At 52.2% G+C, this 18,834-nt stretch overlaps 1 protein-coding gene and 1 long non-coding RNA gene across 3 annotated transcripts; one reads left to right on the top strand and one right to left on the bottom strand.

The window, feature by feature from the left end:
* Positions 1–5,427: 5,427 nt before the first annotated feature.
* On the top strand, positions 5,428–10,780 carry LOC116667603. Of its 2 annotated transcripts, none has more exons than XR_004324510.1 (3): positions 5,428–5,540; positions 6,798–6,894; positions 8,717–10,780. It is a non-coding gene; the product is annotated as an uncharacterized LOC116667603 (long non-coding RNA). The 2 variants fall into 2 exon arrangements; XR_004324511.1 differs by lacking the exon at positions 5,428–5,540 and adding an exon at positions 7,262–7,367 and having other exon boundaries at positions 6,429–6,894.
* A 3,316-nt stretch (positions 10,781–14,096) lies between these two features.
* On the bottom strand, positions 14,097–18,475 carry HOXC12 (homeobox C12). Its single transcript, XM_032493018.1, has 2 exons — positions 17,516–18,475; positions 14,097–16,595 (listed from the first exon to the last, which is right to left on the bottom strand). The coding sequence occupies exons 1-2, from the start codon at positions 18,123–18,125 to the stop codon at positions 16,357–16,359; spliced, it is 849 nt and encodes a 282-aa protein (XP_032348909.1). The 5' UTR covers positions 18,126–18,475; the 3' UTR covers positions 14,097–16,356.
* Between the last annotated feature and the right edge of the window lie 359 nt (positions 18,476–18,834).

The raw sequence follows: 18,834 nt of genomic DNA, 5'->3' as shown, positions 1-18,834 counted from the left end.
GCGGGGGCGGCGGCTGGGAGGGGGTAATTGTATTTTTTTCTAGCTGCTGCTCTTTTTTTTTCTCCCTAGGGTTGGGAGAAGGAGGAGGGTTCTCACGTATGGGGGGGGGGGACTTGCCTCCTCCCCGTGATCAGCCCAAGACTGGAGTGGGGATGAGGACCTCTTTCCCCACTGCTTGATTCCGCCACAGATGTGAATCCTTTTCCCCAACTCTCAGGGACTCTTACCCCATCTACCCGAAGAGGGCCAGCGCCTGTTTACAAGAGTTTGAAGAAGTCGATTCTTTTCCCGGCCAGGGCTGGGTATCAAGACTCCCTTTCCCCTTTGGAGAGACTCCCAGGAAGAGTATCTGAAGTTTCCCAAAGGTGAGGCGGCCCAGCAGTAAGCCAGTGTCCCAACTTTGTCTGGTTTGCTGTGCTGCCGGCGGCTGGGGACTCAGATTAGTCATAAACAGTGGTAAGCAGTGAGCCAGCCGCCCAGCCGGTGCCTGGCGAAGTCTGGGAAAAACCTTCTCTAATGTTGTGTTAAATATTTAGCATGAGAGAGTGGCCCTGGGTGAATATTTCATGCCTGCCTTTATTGTCAATCAATGTGCAGAAAGCTACATCCACTGTGGATTTTTAAATCTCAAACCCCGGAGAACAAGGTTGGAATGAGAGCCCTGTATCTTCTCTTTCTGGGGCCCTTTGGGTTGGGGGTTCAGCCTCAGCTTGTGCGTTGCAAAGAAGCCTAGTGTCGGGGTTTAGGAAAGATACGGTGGAGGGACTGGGTTTGGGGCTCATATACTTGAGTGATTTAGGGGCTCTGAGGTGGACAGTGGGGCTGGGTACAGGTTTCTGGGATAGACCAGCAGGGCAGTGGAAGGGAGCTGAGGACCCTGGGCTGGCAGTGCAGCACCAGGGGCCACTCCTTAGTGGAAACCCCCAGCCCCACTCCCCCGCTCCCCAGGGCTGCAGCCAGGCCTTGGTGCCTCTTTCCTGTTTCTCAGCCCTGCCTTTCCCTCCTCCACATCTGCCAGCTTCCTGGATGGCTGTGACCCAAGGATGGACTCAGTGATTCTGCCCTCTCTGGCCTCCCATCCCTCTGGGCACCACAGGACACAACTGGGCAGCTGAAAATCACTTTATTGAAAGGTTCTGGACTGGGTACCAGAGCAACTGCCCATGAGCAAAAAGCAATTTTGCATCCAAGGAGGAGCTGTGACGGCACAATCTGTTCTGTTCGGGTCCGCAGCGGGGAAGAGCTGAAACCCCCAAAGACTCAGCTCCTTTCGCTCATAGGAAAAGCCAGAAATGGCTCAAACCCTCTTTTCACCCCTAACTCTTGGTTAAAATTTGTGTCCACTTTAAAAATATTATTTGTCTTTAATTTTCCTTGCTGAACTTGTTGAAATACTAAGGCCCCAACACCAGATGGGGAATACACAAAAAATGGTATCTTGTCCCCATGTACAAAGCCCCCCAATCATTCTTTCTCAATCCTCCCCCCTCCTCAGATTTGCTTTAGAGCAAAACCTGGGGTGGAGCCGCCTTGGCCAGGGGTTCCCTTCTTGGGTGGCTCTGGAATACCCAGGGATAGGCCTCCAGCACCCCTCCACCCATTCGTTGCTGGGCAATGCTTCCTCAAGCCCTCCTTTAGTTCTGGCCAGACTTTAACTAAGGGCAAAGAGGAACTAGACTGGGGCTTTGCTAAAGAGTGGGCTGCAAAAAAAAAAAAAAAAATCTGTTGCTTTTCCTCTTTCCTCTACCCCTTTTTATAGGGTAAGCTGGGGCCAGCGTTTTTAATTATAATGATGGGGAACTATGGACTATGGCTTTTATGGGGTTCATGCTCTTCTCATTAAACTTGAGTTTATTGGAGGCAAAATGCTCCCCAAACAGTGCTAGGAACCGACAAGAGGGAGGTAAGAGGTACCCCTATCCCTTGCAGAGGTAAGGATGAGGACTCAGAGTCTCAGCTCTGGCTTTCACCACTTCCCCCCAGGGCCCTGCTTCCTCCTCCACCCTGGGATCAGGGGCTTCATGGGGCCCAAGGCAAATTCTGCACCGCCAGGACCGACAGTGGGGAGGGGGTGCGCTTCCTGCAAGGAGACAGCTGTGGGCCTGAGCACTTGAATTTGACCACCAAAGTTTATTCCAGGGCCACCATAAAAGTGAGCCAGGCGGCTGCAAGGAGCTGCTGGCGGCTCTATTTCCTCGAAACAAAAAAGAAAGGCAAGAAAGAATGTCCAAGGAGTCAATGTTCAGGAAACTTGAGGGTCTCCCAATAAAAGCTTCTGAACATGAATATTCTTCCCTCTAAAAGTAAAGCACAGAGTTCAAATTTCTTTCTTTCTTTCTTTCTAGTTTTGGTCTGACTTTTAATTTTTTCAATAACTTAAAAAAATATCCCAGCAACTGGAGCTTGCTTTTGAGGTCAGTCAGGCATTGATGGGCAAAAATGCCCACAGTGTGGGGGTGTGGGCGAGCAGCCTGGTGTCCAGGTCACTTTGAGGCAAAGACTGAGCTGCCTGCCTCAGCCTGCACCCCTGGACATCACAGCTTCCCCTGACATGAGACCCCAAAGTGGTTCACAAACCGGTTCCCAAGAGCCTCGGCAAGCCCCATTCCATGGAGCAGAGGCCATTTTTCCTTCTTATCTCATGGGTGCCTATCACCTGTCAGCCCTCCATCTACTGAAGTTCCAGCTTTTACCTAAAACCCTCCTTGGCAGGGCCATACTGCCAGCCCCACCGGCTCTGGATGGCCTCAGTCAGCTGCCTGACTGCCGGCTAGTAGGCAGCTGCGGTCTGGGTAGCTGCCCCGGTACTCTGGCCAGGGCCCTGACAGTCTCCAGCACCCTTCCCATCCACACACAGACACCAGAGGCGGCTTCAGAAGGGGGCAGCATCTCCTGACCCCAGCACAACACCCCCCACCCAGTACTGGGGTCCCGGGCAGCTTGTCCATCTCCTGCTGCTGCTCTGGAGAGAGCGGATTGTGGTGGGGAAAAGGATCCACCCCACAGACTATGAACTGGGAGGAAAATCCAGGCTGGAGAAAGGGGACCCTTAGAGCTCTGGTCTGTAAGTTCAGTCCCGTGTGGAGTCAATAAAAAAGATAAGCAAACAGAGCATGGACTCCCTCAGCGGTTCCCAGGTTAGGCTGGTAAGGATTGTACATTTTTACACAAATCTCTTTCCCTTGGAGCAATATACCACTATATTTAATAATTCCTTTAATGTGCTTGGGGATTTTCAGGCCAATGGTTTGTCCTGCATCCCAGGACACCTCCCACCCCCAGCCAGGGAATTAGAAGGGAATGGGACTGCCATTTCTCGCCCTGTCTTTTCTCAGCCCTAGCCACTGCCCTAAGCCTATGGCCCCAAGTCAGACCACCTAAGGGGACACTGCTCCAAGGCTCCTCGGGCCCCTGGACAGGAGAAGGGGAGGGAGAAGGACAACCCCTCCGCCCCCTGCAACCACACCCTCCTTCCTCCGAGGAGGGATTGTCCCAGGAGGCTAGCAATGCGACCCCATTTCTCCCCATAAAAGTCTCATTTTATGAGCCAGTTTCACTGGCCCCCTCACCAAATGCTCTAAAATGAAGGAAATGTCTTAAAAGCAGTCTGGAAATGGAGCCGCTACCATTGAACCTTGATTTCCAAACCCAGTTGCAGCAGCACAGAAAAATGCCTTTTCTGGGCAGGACTGCCCTGCTGGGCCACCCGGATCTCCAACCTCGCCGCCCAGTGGAGGCCGGGTTGGCCAGAGCCGCCATTCCCTGGCTTTAGCGCCTACTTAGGCTCGGACCCAGTCCTCCCAGATCAAAGTAAGCTCGCGGCATTTTTATGAGATCAACTTCAGTGGCTCTTTACTTGTAATCAGACGCCTGGGTTGAAAATGCAAAAGGGAACAGCCCATCAATCCAAAAAGGAAAAGAAGAGAGAGACAGAGAGACAGAGAGAGAGAGAGAGAGAGAGAGAGGCAGGCATGGAGTGAAAAAATTCAGGTGACACAGGGCAAGAGGATTCTGGTCACTCACAAAAAAGACCATTTGCCTGCAGCAAGAATGGTTTGTGGGTCCATCCCAGCCTCCAGGCCCTGCCATCTGCCTGCACATTTCTCCCTGATTTCGAGGATCCAGAAAGCCTGACTCGCCAGTGTTGCAAAAGCTTCCACAGTGTGGACCTGCCGTGTGGGGCGAGTGTGGCCGCCTGCAGTCCCTTGCCCCAGTGGGGAAGTCGCCTTCAGCTCCTGATTTAAAAGTCTCTCCCATTTTGCTGCTCTCCTCTCTGCGGTCTCCGTGGTTCTCCCGTCACTACAGCCAGAAGTTGAGTTACAGGAAGATTCGCCAGAGATTTATCGCCTGGCCCCAAACTTGGAGAGCCTCGTTGTCATAAACAGACGTCTATTGTCTAGACGTTTATCTCCGGGTATGGATCGTGCATTATTGAGGCTCAGGAGACACGGGCCTGGCTCTGTGGGGAGTGTGTGCTGCTGAGTGCTTGCCCCCTGGCCCCCAGGGGTTTCTGTGGGTAGGTTTAGAAGGAGGTACAGATTTGTGCCTGCTCTTAGAGCTGGGCAGGTACACCTGAGTGTCTGAGGGTGGGGTCCCAAGATGGGGAAGGTCTCTCTGTGCCTGGGAACATTCTGGTGCATGTATTTGTATGTGGGGTGAGAATTTGTCATGGTAGGCTTTGTTTCTGGGGCATTTTAAGTGTTCCTGTCTGGGCTCTTGCGGGTTTTATTAACCTGCATCCGCTTGGCCTGTTTATCTCCCTTCGAAGCAGATCATCTGGTGTTTTCCAATATTGGATCCATTGTGTGTGTGTTTGGCTTCTCTGAGGAAATGGGTTTGGGTCATACCTTTCTAGTTTTGCCCTCTCAGATTCCTCCACTCACCCTAAATCAAACCTCAGCCTGTCTTCGCCACAGCATCTGGCCCTGCTCCACTCCCTGCAAGTCCCTAAATCTCCCAAGTGGCTACCAATTTTCTGTCACAGACACAAAACACATTTTTGCAGGGTGAAATCTGACTATCTGTATCTTTTCCACACTAGGGGGAAATGTCCCAGCTAGTAAACTCCCTCCCTTCCTGGGGCTCCCCTTCCTAGGATTGAGCGGGGGACATCAGAAAGGGCTTCCCTAGTCCATTCTGACCTTTAAAAATACTCTCCACAGAACTCCAAAGAATGCCAGAGAGGGCCTGCCGCTCCCTCTCTGGGGCTTCCTGGCAGCAAATGTCCTCACCCTGGCCACCACCTCAGCCCCTGGAGCCCAGGCAGTAGGACGTCTGCCCAGATTAAGTGTCTGTGGGAGAGACACTTATCACCTTAGATCTCAGGGTCAGAGGCTATTTTTGAAAGCCAGGATCATTTAACACCAGCAGAAATAATCAAATCCTCCCCCTTTGTTTTTCATTATCAGCACACAGGGTGGGAGGGCTCCAGGCACGGAGGCCTGAGAGCTCCCTGACCACCCCCACTGCTCCTGGCTGCTCCTACCAGGGCCCCAGGCCCCACTTCAGGTCCCAGAGAGCCCTTAGGCACCTTCAACCAGGTAGGTCAAGTGGGAGGGGACTGATCCAGTTGAGAAGGGTGGAGGTGACAACCCATTAGCAGTTTGTAGAGCATCAGATTTAACTAGAAGCCCCCATCAGTGCTTTCTGAGCATCCTTCCCTTCCCATTAGAATTCACACTTAAAAAGCGGTGATTAGGCCTAAAAAGGGCTCCGTGGAAGCAAAGCAGGCAGAAAACAAGCTGTGAGGTCTTGGAAGAGATGAGCTCTTTTTAGACACCCCCATGCCACATTCATATTCCCTGCTCCCCCAACCCCTTCTCTCTCCTAGTGCTACCCTGGTACCCTGGAGGGAAAGGATCAAGGGTTCCACTTCAGGCTCCTTTCTCCCGCCGCCTTCGGCTGGCTGAGTCCGCCCGCTGCCCGCAGCCCGCAGCCCGCAGGCCGGGCCGCCGCCGCCGCTCCGGAACTCCTCTTCCCTCTGGCGGGCCGGCTGCGGCGCCGCCTTACTCAGTCTGTCTCTCCCTGCCTCCTTCCATTCCTGCCTTTCCCCCACCTCTCAGACCAACAAATATCTAATAAACTTGTTTCTCCGCACCCAAGGCCTAGGCTGAGCCGTCTCAAGGCTCGGAGATCCCAGCCGCGGTACCGGATCCTAGCGCGGGGCGCTTGTCTCCTGATCCCCGGGCTGCAGCCTCCTTCTTTGCTAGTCGCCGGGTTCAGACGCTTCTCTCTGTCTTTCCCGCTTCTCCCCCTTTCTTTCTACCTTTGTATTTGAGAAATAAATAAATCCAAGTCTCCTACCTCATCAGCCCTCCCCTACTCGTGCTGCCTGACTTCCCCTCCTCCTTACCGAGTGTACGCCTGGTTTTCGTAGGAAATCTTAATTGTCAGACATCTAAGCTGTAAATGAACTTTTCTTTGTGACGGCTAATTTTCTCTCCAGTTCTTACGTCCTGCTCCGCTTGGTGGTGGAATGAAACGGATTTAGAAGGCTGCTGTATTTGAGAGGGGGTAGTGGAGAGACAGAGCCCAGAGTTACAGACAGTGGCGAGAGATACCAAAGACAGAGATACCGAGAGAAAAAGAGGCGTTGGGGTGGGGAAAGGAGGGAGAGTGGGAGGGAGGGAGGGGGAGGGAGGGGGCCCCAGCTGGCGGGAGCAGAGCCAGAGAGAGAGAAAAGGAGAGAAAAGTTTCCCTGAGTCTTCATTAGCTGACTTTTCTGTCCACTGCTCCCCCAGCCGACCAAGCTCACCCCCAATAAAGGAAGGAGGGGGGGTTCTTTATTTTTTTTTAAGGCCCCAAAGAGTCCAGGGTTTACAAGACCAGAAATGCCATGGCCGCGTCCTGGCAGAAAGAGAGGCCGAAATGGAGGACCGACGCCTTCCTTATAAGGTACGATGCTAACTTGACCTTCACTTTGTCATGGCACCCCCCGCCCACCCAGACCGCTATAGGCAGCCAGGCAGAGCCATGGCGACCCTGGCCTCTGCTTCTCTGCTTCCTTTCTTTCTCTGTCAAACTGTTCTCTTCTTTCTTTTTTTTCATTTCCTCCTTTTCCCTTCTGTCCTTTTCTTCCCTTTTCCTGCACTTTCTTTTTTTAAATTTCCTTCCTTCTTTTTTCCCCTGCCGTTCTTCTTCCTCCCCCTTTCCTTTCACTCATTCCTTTGATTCTTGCCTGCTGGTTTCATGGTTTCCCTGGATTCTCTCTTGCCCAGCGGCAGGCACTCTATTGAAATCTCTTTCTCTCTCTCTCCCACAGTCTTCTGATCTTTTGAATCCCAGAAGCAAGAAAATATATTTTCAATACTCTCCCATCCTCACCCCAACTATCTCCACAGCCCTAGCCTGGCTTCTGCCCCATCCAGGTATGTCTGGGGAAGAGGGTCCAGGAAAGAAGGCCAATTGAGGATCAAAGGGGGCTTACTCTGGGCCCAGTGCCCACTTAAGGATGGCAGTGAACTTGGCTTTGTTAAGACCCTGTCTTCCTCTCACTGGCTTCACCTGCCAAGTCTCTGTGACACTAGTGGTCTTGAACTGAGGCTGAAGCCCTTATTTGTGGGTGGCATGAGGGAAGCAGAGACCACTGTTCTAGAGATTGAGGGGGAGATTTAAGGCAAATTGTTTGCCCTTCCCTGAGCTCTCAGCCCCTAAAATCCTAGAGATTTCACTTAAGACATCTGGGGAGGGAATTTAGAGAATTGGGGATTTCTAGAGATTCCTACACACATAAAAGTAGGAAAGGGGATAGATTATCTGGGCCTCTTTACCTTGCCTCTTGCTGCCTCCCAGGCTCCAACAAAGCCTCCGACATTGACTCTAATCATATTTTGTGTGGCTATAAAATAAATGATATTATGGACACCCCTATAATTATCTATTATTTGCTTACTTGTGATAATTACAATACTGGATGAGGCAGATCTATGCAAAGTAAAGCCAAGCAAATATCCTAGAAAATGAAACTGAACCTCTGTCCCTCCTTGAGTATGTTCCAGAATCTGTAGGCTCCTGCCTAGGACCTCCTTGGTTTAGGAGTAGCCATCTTGCAAAGGATAGGGTGATACTGGGAGACCCTACCACCTCCTTTTCTCCCCTATGCCCCTCTTCTCCTCCTCCTCTGCACAGACACCAGAGAGGATCAGACAATCAAAGGGAAATGCTTTCTCTCTCCCCCTGCAATTATCCAGATAATTGCATGAATTCTTCCCTAAAAATTGCTGTATAGTCAGAGTTGGGATTTCAGCAGGAAGTGCAAGGGACAGGATTCCAAATGGGGGAAGCTGAGCGAGTCCTGTGTTCTTACATTCCCAGACTTTATGGTACTGTCTAGTGTTACATTGTTTCTTCAGGCAAAGATCTTTGTTCGCCTTCAGTCATATTTCTCCCCTCCCCCTCCCTTTCTTTCTCTCTCCCTCCCCCCTATTTTGGTCCCTTTAAAGGAGACTCAGATCATCTTCTGCTCTTAATAGATGACTATAAAAGTAAAATTAATTCCCCCCTGCCTTTTAATATCAATGTCTTTCTGTTAAGTATGCACATTGGTGAGAATAAACAAAATTAAGTGCTGCAACTCAAACCAGCAATTACATCCAAGGGTTTTTGGGGGTGTTTTGTTATTGTCGTTGTTTGTTTTTTGTTTTCCATTGGGCTTATCTGGCAGTGTTTACTCTGCTGAGAGATAACCAGAGGGTATTTGTATTATTATTTTTACAAGCTCACTGGGCTGAGCCAATACCAACCTGGTAGAAAAAGCAACCATGAAGCCAGAGAGAGAGCCAAAGGAGGGAAGAGAGCACCAGACGGAGATGAAAAGGAACCGTGCAGAGAAATGCGGGGAAAGGAGAAGGCTGCATGTTCACGAACAAACACGGCTGGAGGGCAAGAGAGGCATTCACCAATAGAGGCTTACGTATGTTTATTTTAAAACTCTTCTTTTTAAAATGTAGGGCTTGATGAGGAAAAGGAAAAACTCAGGAAAGGGGAGGAGAGAGGGAATTATTCAAGTCACAGCATGACAACCCCAGAAGGGGAGAACACTAGCTAAACCCCATCAGATGCTTGGATGCTTGGGTGCTGGAGGTGGAGCAGCACTGGGCTCGCTCCGGCTGGCTCCGATTTACTGCTGCTCCAATTTGCCACTGCCCCATGGACTGTTGGGCTGGGACCTCGAAGCCCCCCTCCTCGAGGCCACCGGGGCTTCTTTGCTGTCCTTATCATCTCCATCTTTATGACGAGGCTTGTTAACAAGACCAGTGAGCTGGCCACGCACATCTATCTCAGCCGTTCATGCTCAGCCAAGCAGCGGCCGGCAGGGAGACTGATGAGGCACTAATTAATTGATTCCTTTGGACAGTAAAATATGGCCGCATCTACACGGAACCCATCAACTCATAAACAATATCTCTGTCAGCTGTGAGTGCATTGTCTCTCAAAGAATTTTTCCATACACATGTGCCAGGTAGTTCTGGATTCTTAGCTGCTAAAGAAAGACCCAAGTGGGACTAATTTTTAGATAGCCAAAACAGAGTTAGCTCTGTTTTGTCAGAAAATGTGTCAGAAAATGCTTTAAGTTATTACTACCTTTTGAAAAAGCTTTAGGAGTGGGTTTTGTTGAAAAAAAACTTGGGTTATGGGATAACCTTTCCCGGTTGCTTGTGTAGACCCGGCCAAGGTTCAGGATGAACTGGAGTTGAGGAGCTGGGCAGGCCAGAATCCTCTTCTTGGTTGGCTGGGACAGAGTGGGGCTGCTCTGGGATTTGAGAAGAGCATAGAAAACAAGATTCAGCCTTTGCTTCATGCTGCTCCCTAGACTTGAGTTTTATAAGTAATTTTTAAAAATTTAAACAAACCTTAGCTTTCAAGGAGTTCTTTCATGCCCAGCACACACCCGGAACCTGTCTGTTACACACCTCACCAGATTGCTGTGATTCTCCCTTTCCTAACTGACAGCCCAGAGTAACTCTATAATATATTTATATTAGGTCTAGAAGAACACATCCTGAGACAGAAGGGGTAATGTAATTATACAATGCTAATTCCATAAGGCGTGATTATGCAGTCCGACCCTGCTGCAAATAGGACTTAGGACTCTAAATATAGATCCAGACTTCAGACATGCAACAGGAAAATAGAGATAGGAGACTGCTGGTATAAATAATACATGTAGACATAGAAGGGGTTTTGAAGAGATAGAAATAATAGAAATACAGAAGGACAGAAAAGAGGTTTAGCTGATGGAGAATGTCATTGCCAATGCCTGAGCTTCCTCCTGCTACTGTTTTTAAGATCGCCAGAGAAATGTGTATTATAAATACAATAATATGTGAACCCAAAGTATGCACTTCAATGTATTTGGTACACATACATTATGTATGTAAACATAATTTACAGAATATATTTTTCACACATTGGGTTGATATGTACTTTGTGTCTATATAATAATATGATGTATTTTCCATGAAGTTTTTAATGTGAATATATTGATATCTGGGTTCATTTTCCATGTATTGATTTTATATGCCCTTTGGAGTGTACACACCCATGTAGCTACATAGATGCAGGACTGTACCTTCCCTGTGTAGTAGCAAGTGTACTATTTATATATGTAAATGAATTTTTACATGTGATGGGTATATATGCTATATGCAGTCTTCTCCCCAGAGGTTGCATTCCCATACAATAAAGTGCCTCTGTATGTATATTTTCTAGAGAAATATATTTTCCATGCCCAGAATGTACATGTAATAGAGATCGCTGTGCATTTTAGACCGTTTCAATATATTGGTTATGTCTGCAGTGTGGCCAAGTGTGCTTTTTGTGGAATATCTTTTCCATGCTCTGAATGTTAACTATGCATCTTTCACAGGGAGTTATCCTAGCAAGAACTGCCGGTGAGTTCCACCCGCACAAACCTGTCCTTAAAGGATCTTCTCTACTCTGGGTCAGGGAAATTGACAAACTGCAGGCTTATCTCAGAGTGTGAAGGAAGTGGCTCCAGCTCAGAGAGGAGAAATCACCCTTAGACAACCGACTGGGTTTCTGGCTAAAGGTCCGCTACGTTTGGTCTCGGCCAAACCTAGTTCCTTGGCTCCTGTGCCAGGCTCCTTCGGGCGGCACAGGCTTTGGGAGCCTGAAACAGAGCCACCGGCGGAGGTGGAGAGGAGCCCGGCAGGGGGCCCGGCCGCCGCTGTGGGGACGCCGCGTGCCCAACAGAGGGAGGGCATTTAGGAGAAAGGCCTGATTCCCGCAGGCCCGGCAGCGCCTCGGACTCGGGCTGTTCTTCGAGGTCACCCTCGAAGAACGGGGCGTCCCCCCTGGGCTCAGGGCCCAGCGGCTGGGCGGGTCCGGGCTCGGCAATCTCCGCGGCTGCGGCCAGCAGGGGTCATCCCGTCCTTCGCGGGGGCCGGCTGCCCTCGGGCGGCGACCAGAGCTGCCGGCGCTGTTAGGCGGGCAGCTACGCGGGGCGGCGGGGCCGGGGCTGGGAGGCTAGCCGGGTTTCCTCTCCCCGGGACACTAGGCGCACCGGGACTGGGGCCGGGCCGGGCCGGGCGGGCAGGGAACTGGACCGAGGCCCCGGAGCCTTGCCCACCGGGTCGGGTCACTGAGCGCTCCGGGCGCGGGTCGGGAAGCGAGCGGCCAGGCGCCCGCGTCAGCCACCGGCGTCTGGCGGGCCTTTGTCTCGGGGCCTCCCCTGAGCGGCGATCGCGAGCTCGGCGCCGCGCTGCCGTGGTGCGGAGCGCCCGGTGGTGACGGGCCCGGGAGGCACTCTTTTCCACGGAAAACCGGCAGCTCCGTCTAGACGGAGGCAGACACAGAAGGGCGGCCTCTCGGGCTTAACGCTCAGCTTATACGCGGCAGCGGGATCCGGGGCCTGCAGCCCACCTCCAGCTGAATTACACCGAGGAAACTTCGGCGCCTCCATGTGCCCGCCGCGCAGAGGGTTGGGGGGCTCCAGGGTGCGTTTCCCGCATGGGTTGGGGGCCACAAACCCGCTATTTTCCTGGTAATGGCGGGGAGGATGGGCGGGAGCTCCAGCTGGTCCGGAACCCAAGGTCCCGGGGGTTTGCTTTGTTCAAACATCGGGTCCGGCTGTCCCTGCTAGGCTCTGAGTCTGAGCCATCGATCTCGAGCCAGGTTTCAGGCTTCATTAGCATCCACGAAACCCTGGCTGCTGGGCCCATCTTCTGCCCGCTTGATAGTAGCTTTAAATACACTAGCTGTGTCTATGCAGGTCAGAGTGGCGTAGAGCTGGATGGATATTCAGGACTATATACATAACCCACTTGCATGGTATTAGCTTACAAATACACAGCAGCAAAATTATTTTCGACCTGAATATTCCAAATAACTACCCTCTTTTCTTGTCCCTCAAGACCCAGTTAAAGACACAGGGTGCTTTGTCTTAAATCAGTGGAGTAAATTGTGGTTGAGGGCTTAAATCAGACAATTGCAAAATAGATGCAATCTTTGCCTATATCCAGAGCTCAGCCGCACCCTTGGTATTTGAGTTGTGGCTCCAACCACGACCTTCTCTTTGGCTAGGAGACCCAAGGACTTGTTATTCAGCCGTTGGGAGGAGGCTATAGTGTTTTCCCTTCTGACAGCTTCCCCAGTTATTGGGTCTCAGGGCCTGTGTAGACAACACTGAACAAGGAACCTTCTCTCCCAGATCTGCAGTGTCTCTGGGAATAAATCAAGGGAATAAATTAAAGGCCAGTTATTCCTGATCTTCTTAAAGTCCCTCTTTCCAATTTAGCCAGCAATGTCTTTACTGTTAAATCTTCCTGTGTAGATGCTCCTTAAGAAGAGGGTAGTCTCTTGCCTGGATTCACTGAGATTCAGACTCCCCCCTCCCACCTTTACTCAGACTCAGGAGCAGCCACCCAGTCCCTCTCCCTGCTCACTGCTACCAGAAGCTATCTAGCCCCCCAGCCTCCCCAACACTCTGTGGACCTTTTATATGAGTACCCCCAAAACTTGAGATTTCATTTTTGCCTGAACCCCTCAGCTGTACACTCAGCTGGGGGTTAGGGGCAAAGGGATGATGGGATTTGTTCTAAATTTGCCACTTTTTCTGGTTGCAGTAGTAAAGAAAGGAGGGGAGAAAGAGAAAGAAAGATTTCAGGGCAAGAGGTGTGGCTGGGAGGCTGGGCTCTGTGGGGGCTCCTGCTATTCCGAGCAGGCCCAGGGGGGTGGAGGGGGAATTTGGAGGAGACTCCATCATTGGAGCCAGGCTGTGAGAAGGAAACTCAGGGACCAGAGGCACATGGGTGGAGAAAGAGGGAGGGTGTCCCATCCACAAGGAAGGGTTGAAATGGAGATGCAGAGGGCTCATGGGCTCAGTGGGGACTAGACTCCGGCCTGGACCTGGGCCTCTTTCTGGCATGGCCTGGAGGGCGTCACTGACTGACAGAGGTGGAGCCTATTTCACCAGCTTCAAGGGTTCTTTAGTACCCTCTCCAATCATCCTGAAGTGCACCAAATGTGCTCTCAAGAGTGAAGCCACAGGGTTAGGACCATGAGGGTGAAATGTAGAACCACCAACCCCTGCCCCATACCCCATGGTGCTCTCACCACCCCAGGTCCAGTCTGCTCTTGCCCCTACCATGGCTTTGCTTCTTGGAGATCCTGCAGCTTGGACTTCCTTTTCGTGGTCCCAAAGGTAGTTTAAGCCTCTTCTGGGCTGTCCACATAATTTTTACAGCCCTACGACTCCTCAGATATCCCTCTCCTCCCCCACCAATCTACTGTCCCCCAGTTTTCTCTCTGCTAGTAATTGCTTGGGACTGGAGATGACAGCTCATCAACAGATCTTGGTTGCTCATATATTTTTGTTGCCCCTGCAACTGCACTTCCTTTATTATTACATGTTTATTAATTTTTTATTATTCACCTGAGCTGGGGAAAATAAAGTGGGGAACAGCTAGGAAGTTGGGGATCCCATTCTTTCTGGGCAGGGGAAACCATGTGGAGGGATCCAGATTAAACTTTTTCTGTCAAAAAAATCACATCATCATACAGTCATGTTTTAATTATTATTATTAATATTAATATGATGAAACAACTCTGTACAAGGACTATATGAAGGGAAAACGTGCTAAAGACAGATGTTTGAATAGGAGGGCACACTACTGAGAGCTGGGAAGGGAGGAAGGGGAGGGCATCTAGCCACGGGGATTACACAAGGTACTAGCAGCAGACACAGAGAACAGGACACAAATTGACAGAGAAGTTCACGGAAGTCAAGTTTAAAGCGACAGGAAGAGAATATTGCATATATTTGTCCCCCCATCCCTTTTGGAGTGTTCTGGTCTCTCTATTAAGCTGTGAGAGGCTAGAGTGGTAGAGCTCAAATCCAGCACCTCAGAGTCCAAGAGAGCACAGGAGGAGCTGTATGAAGGGGTCCATGGGTGACCAGGCAGAGAGGAGTGCCTCATACCCAGGGCCAGCCCACAGGGGAATGTGCAGACAGCTGGGATGGTGGTGATTTCTGCAAACTTGTACTTGGGTGAAACAAATTTATGTGGGTGGGAAAGTGTGGCAAGTGCCCAGTGGGGGATGGGGGCATGTGATTGTACGGCCACTCTGCAGGGCTGCATTTGGGGATATGAAGCTGCCTGCTTGCAAGCACAGTCAGGAGAGTGGTGAGGGCCCAGTGGTGTGCTGGGCAACTGTGCCTGTATGTTTGCACAATCTTGTACAGAGACTTGAAGCTGGTGGGAGAGTGAGGGGCTCCTGTGGATCGCCTTTCCAGGGGGTATAAGGGACTTACACCCTGGTGGGAAGAACTCCAAGCTTGTAGGCCAGTTTCACAATGTCCGAACTGGGTTTAACTCCCATCAGCCCCCTGCTTTTCACCCTCGTGCTCCTGGCAAGGGTGGGTCAGCAGATGGGAGGTCGCGGGACACCCATCAAGAGGGATAAAAAGGATTGCAAGAAGGCAGGCTGGCTCCTTCACTGCTTCTCTTTTGGAAGCCAGCCTGGTATCTACTGGGCTGGGGCTGGGGCCTGAAGGGGGCTATGAATAAAAGGCTCTGGGCTGGAGAAGCCACTCTCTGGCCTCCAGTGGGTTTTGGGGATGTGCCCTTCTCTCTGCTGTGATCCTTGTACTCAGCGGCTCCCCAGCCTGGGGGCGGAGGCAGCGGATCCTGAGACAAAGGGCCACGTTGGGGGGGTGAGTGGAATGGGGATGGGTAAAAGAGAGAAAGGAGTTGGGGAGGGCTGAGGCGCCCCCCTCCTTCATTGTCACCAGCCTGGGAAATCCTGGCTGAGCAGGGGGCCTCCGCAGTCGGTAGCCCCTTTAGGGGCGGATTCTCCTCCTGCCTCATAAATTATGCCAGTCCAGCCTCAGGCCGGCCGTGACCGTGAACGCCAGCAGGGAAGAGAGAATCTGCCCCGCTGCCTGAAACTCTCCTGGGCAATCAATGCTGCGCTTTGAACCTCCTTTCATAGCCTCTTGGGCTTCCCAGAGGGCCAGGTGGGGGTCCTTGGAGTGGCTACTGAACCTGAGGCTGCGTCTACTCAGCTCTCAATTTCCCTCTTGCAGTTTCCGGCCAGCAGCCACCTTGGCGCAGGAAGAGTGGATGGCAGAACCCCTGTGAGCTAATGGGTGGGCAGGAGGCTGGCGCTGGGGGGAGGGCTGAGGACTGGGAGACCATTGGAGTAGCCTGCCCTAGAGTGGATATAAGGGTGATGATCGCCTTGCCCACAGCCGAGTCTGACAAGTATCTATGCATCTGCCTGCTCTGGTCCGGGCCTGGAGGACCCAGACGCTAGAGGACTTGGGCATTGTGGACCATTCCATTCTCCCAAACCACACTTCCTCCTAGGTTCTTCCACTTCCTCCTGCCCTCCTAGATCTACCTAGACCCCTTCCGCTCTCTCTACTGATCCTCTATTCTCACTCCTTCCTCTCACCCCAACAACTGCAAGTTTTGGGAGCCTTGGTTCCACTGTCCCTACCCTCGCCTACCCCTGCAGGCAGATAGACTTAAGACCATGGAAGGAAAGTGGTGGGAGGAGGTGCCTGGGTCAACTTTCCTCCAGATCCTCAGCCCAATGCCCCAGTCCCACATCAAACTAGACCCTCCCCAGTGCCTCAGCCTTCCCTGCCCCTACCTCCTGCCTGCAGCAGTGAGCTTACTCTCTCCCTGGCTGAGTTCTTCCCTTCTCTCTGGGATCTGGCAGGGCCTGCTGGGGGTGTGTGGGAGGGAACCGCGAACAAAACAGACAAGAGAACGTCCAGAGAGGACCTGCCAGAGACGTCTGGCGTTCTAAGCGGGGACTGTGTCCCAGGCAGTGCCCCCTCTTGCTCTCTGCCAGGCTCAGTCTGGGGCTGGCGCTGTGTCTTGCCCCCTAAAAGAAGGAGAGAGCTTGCTCTCTCAAGAGAAGTCTTTTCTTTTTCATTCTGCGGTTCTGAAACCAGATCTTGACCTGCTGGTCACTAAGATTCAAGCGGTCTGAGAGTTCCCTCCGGCGCTGCCGTGTGATGAACTCGTTCACCAGAAACTCGCCCTCCAGCTCCGCCAGCTGCAACTTCGAATAGGGCTTGCGCTTCTTCCGTGAGCGGCTGTGGATCGGGTACCAGGGCGCCCCTGGGTGGAGAACCGGCAGCAGGGTTGGCCAGAGGACCAAGAGGTGACAAGCCCAGTGCCCTCGGTCCTTCCCCAGCCCCTTTCACCTTGGCCTAATGCCCAACCTCAGGTCGGTCCTCTCCTGTCTCCTCTGTCAGGAAGACCCACATCCCCACCAACTCCTTCACCTTTAATCACCTTTATCATGCTCCTTTTTCCCTTTCACTCTTTCTCCTTGTCTCCCCAAACCTACCTCTCATTGCAGCACCCCTGCCCCTTCTATGTTCCTATCCTCTCACTTATCCCCAAACTTCTTCTTCTCCAGGATCTCCTGGCCCCTTCCTCTCATATCCTCCAGGATGGGGTCCCTGATCTGTTAGAACAGACATAAGTGAGTGGCAAGATTAAACCATATCCACAGACCTCTCTTGAAAGAAAGAGAGAAAGAAAGAAAGAAAGAAAGAAAGAAAGAAAGAAAGAAAGAAAGAAAGAAAGAAAGAAAGAAAGAAAGAAAGAAAGAAAGAAAGAAAGAAGAAAGAAAAGAAAAGAAAAGAAAAGAAAAGAAAAGAAAAGAAAAGAAAAGAAAAGAAAAGAAAAGAAATAACAGGTAATGGGGGCCTGTGGGAAGGTGGAGAGAGAGACCCCGAGAGAGCAAGGACCAGGCTCTCGGTCCCCATCCCCCTGTCAGAATCCCCTTTCTCCAGAGCTCCCTGCCCCCTCCAGTTGCAGGCCATGAAAAAGGGAATCTCTCTAGTTCCTTTATAGGGATATTTACATGTTTATAGGGCTCCCCCACCACTCCTTTTTTTTTTTTTTTTTTTTAAAGAGTTGCTTCCTCACCACAATCTGTCGCCCCAGGCGGCCCTAGCTCAGTCCTACACTGCCCGCCCTGGTCAGACATCCCGTCCAGAGTAGCCTCACGAGTGGGCCGGGGTTCTTACCGCTGGCTGCGAGCCCGCCGCCGGGGTTTAAAGGCGATACCAAGCTGCCGGGGTCGCCTGTGCCGGAGCCCTTGTTGCCCTCGTTGAGCAGGGACGAACTGGAGTCAGATTCCAGCGACTGGCACGAGGGCGGGTCGTGCGGGGGTCCCGCGCCACCGTCGCCACCGCCACCGCCCGCCGTGTAGTCGTACTTGAAACCGAGCGCAGGCGGCCCCGACGGCTCCAGCGGTAGCAGCGCTGCTCCGGGCCCGACTCCTGGGCCGGGATCGCGCCCGCGCTCCTCACGCTTCAGGCCCCCGCCGCCGCCCTCGGCGCACGGCTCTCGGTAGTAACCCTTGCTGTCCTCCACGCGCGCCAGCTCGCACGTGCGGCCGAAGGGCGGGTTGAGCGACACCGGGCTGCTGAGATAGGGCTGCGGGTAGCCATTGCACGGCTCCGCCGACGGCCAGGGCAGCGAGCACACGTTGTCGCGGCGCGGGTAGGACAGCGAAGGCAGCCCGGGCAGCTGCGCACCGGACGCTCGGAAATTGGGGAAGTAGAAGGTGTCTCCCGTGTGGATGTTCACCAGCGGCCCCACAAACCCGGGATTCAGGAGATTATGCTCGCCCATTTCCGCGGGGCCCAACCGGCAGCTTCTACTTTATTGCTATCTGACATTAAACATAGTTAAACCTGCACCGGCCACCCATTGGCCGTCCAGCTCACGTGGGCGCTGCTGCCAGGGGGATGGGTGGGGACAGCGAATCCCCCCACCCCGCACCAACTCCAACTTCCCCCTTCCCCAATCTTGGCGGGGGGGGGGGGGCAGCGGAGGGAACAAACTGCTGGGGAAGATTTATTCGCTGGCTTCTGGTTTTTAAAAAATCATATAAAACCTAACGCAGAGAGCGAGGTAATCGCCCGACACGGGGCAAAGAGGAAAACCAGCCTCACCAAAAACACCCGCACATACACACTTCTGCATCCTGCACTCACCCCCACCCCAGTGTATTATCTTCTCACCAACAGCTGGCCAAGCACAGCCCGTCCCTCTTTAATTAGCTCCTTTATTAACTAAAACCGTTGGAATTTACAGTATCTCCCCAATAAATTACTATTAGATATTGTGTCATATAAAGTTTACTGGCTGTTTAAGGAGACGGATGAGCCCTTTGGCTAGGGGTTTATTTACAGTAGAGGTGAGGTGTGAGTAAAGACAGGTTTCCCTGCCGCTGTCTCTCTCAGCCCTACTTCTGTACTCCTCTTCCTCGGCTCTTTCTCCTCAGGAATTTGGGGAGACACCTGGTGTCCTCTCCTCCTGGAAGGGCCCAGGGAGAAGT

The sequence above is a fragment of the Camelus ferus genome, chromosome 12 (assembly GCF_009834535.1).
Source record: "Camelus ferus isolate YT-003-E chromosome 12, BCGSAC_Cfer_1.0, whole genome shotgun sequence".
In the NCBI taxonomy this organism is placed as follows: domain Eukaryota; kingdom Metazoa; phylum Chordata; class Mammalia; order Artiodactyla; family Camelidae; genus Camelus; species Camelus ferus.
This window is presented reverse-complemented; position numbering and strand designations above follow the sequence as displayed.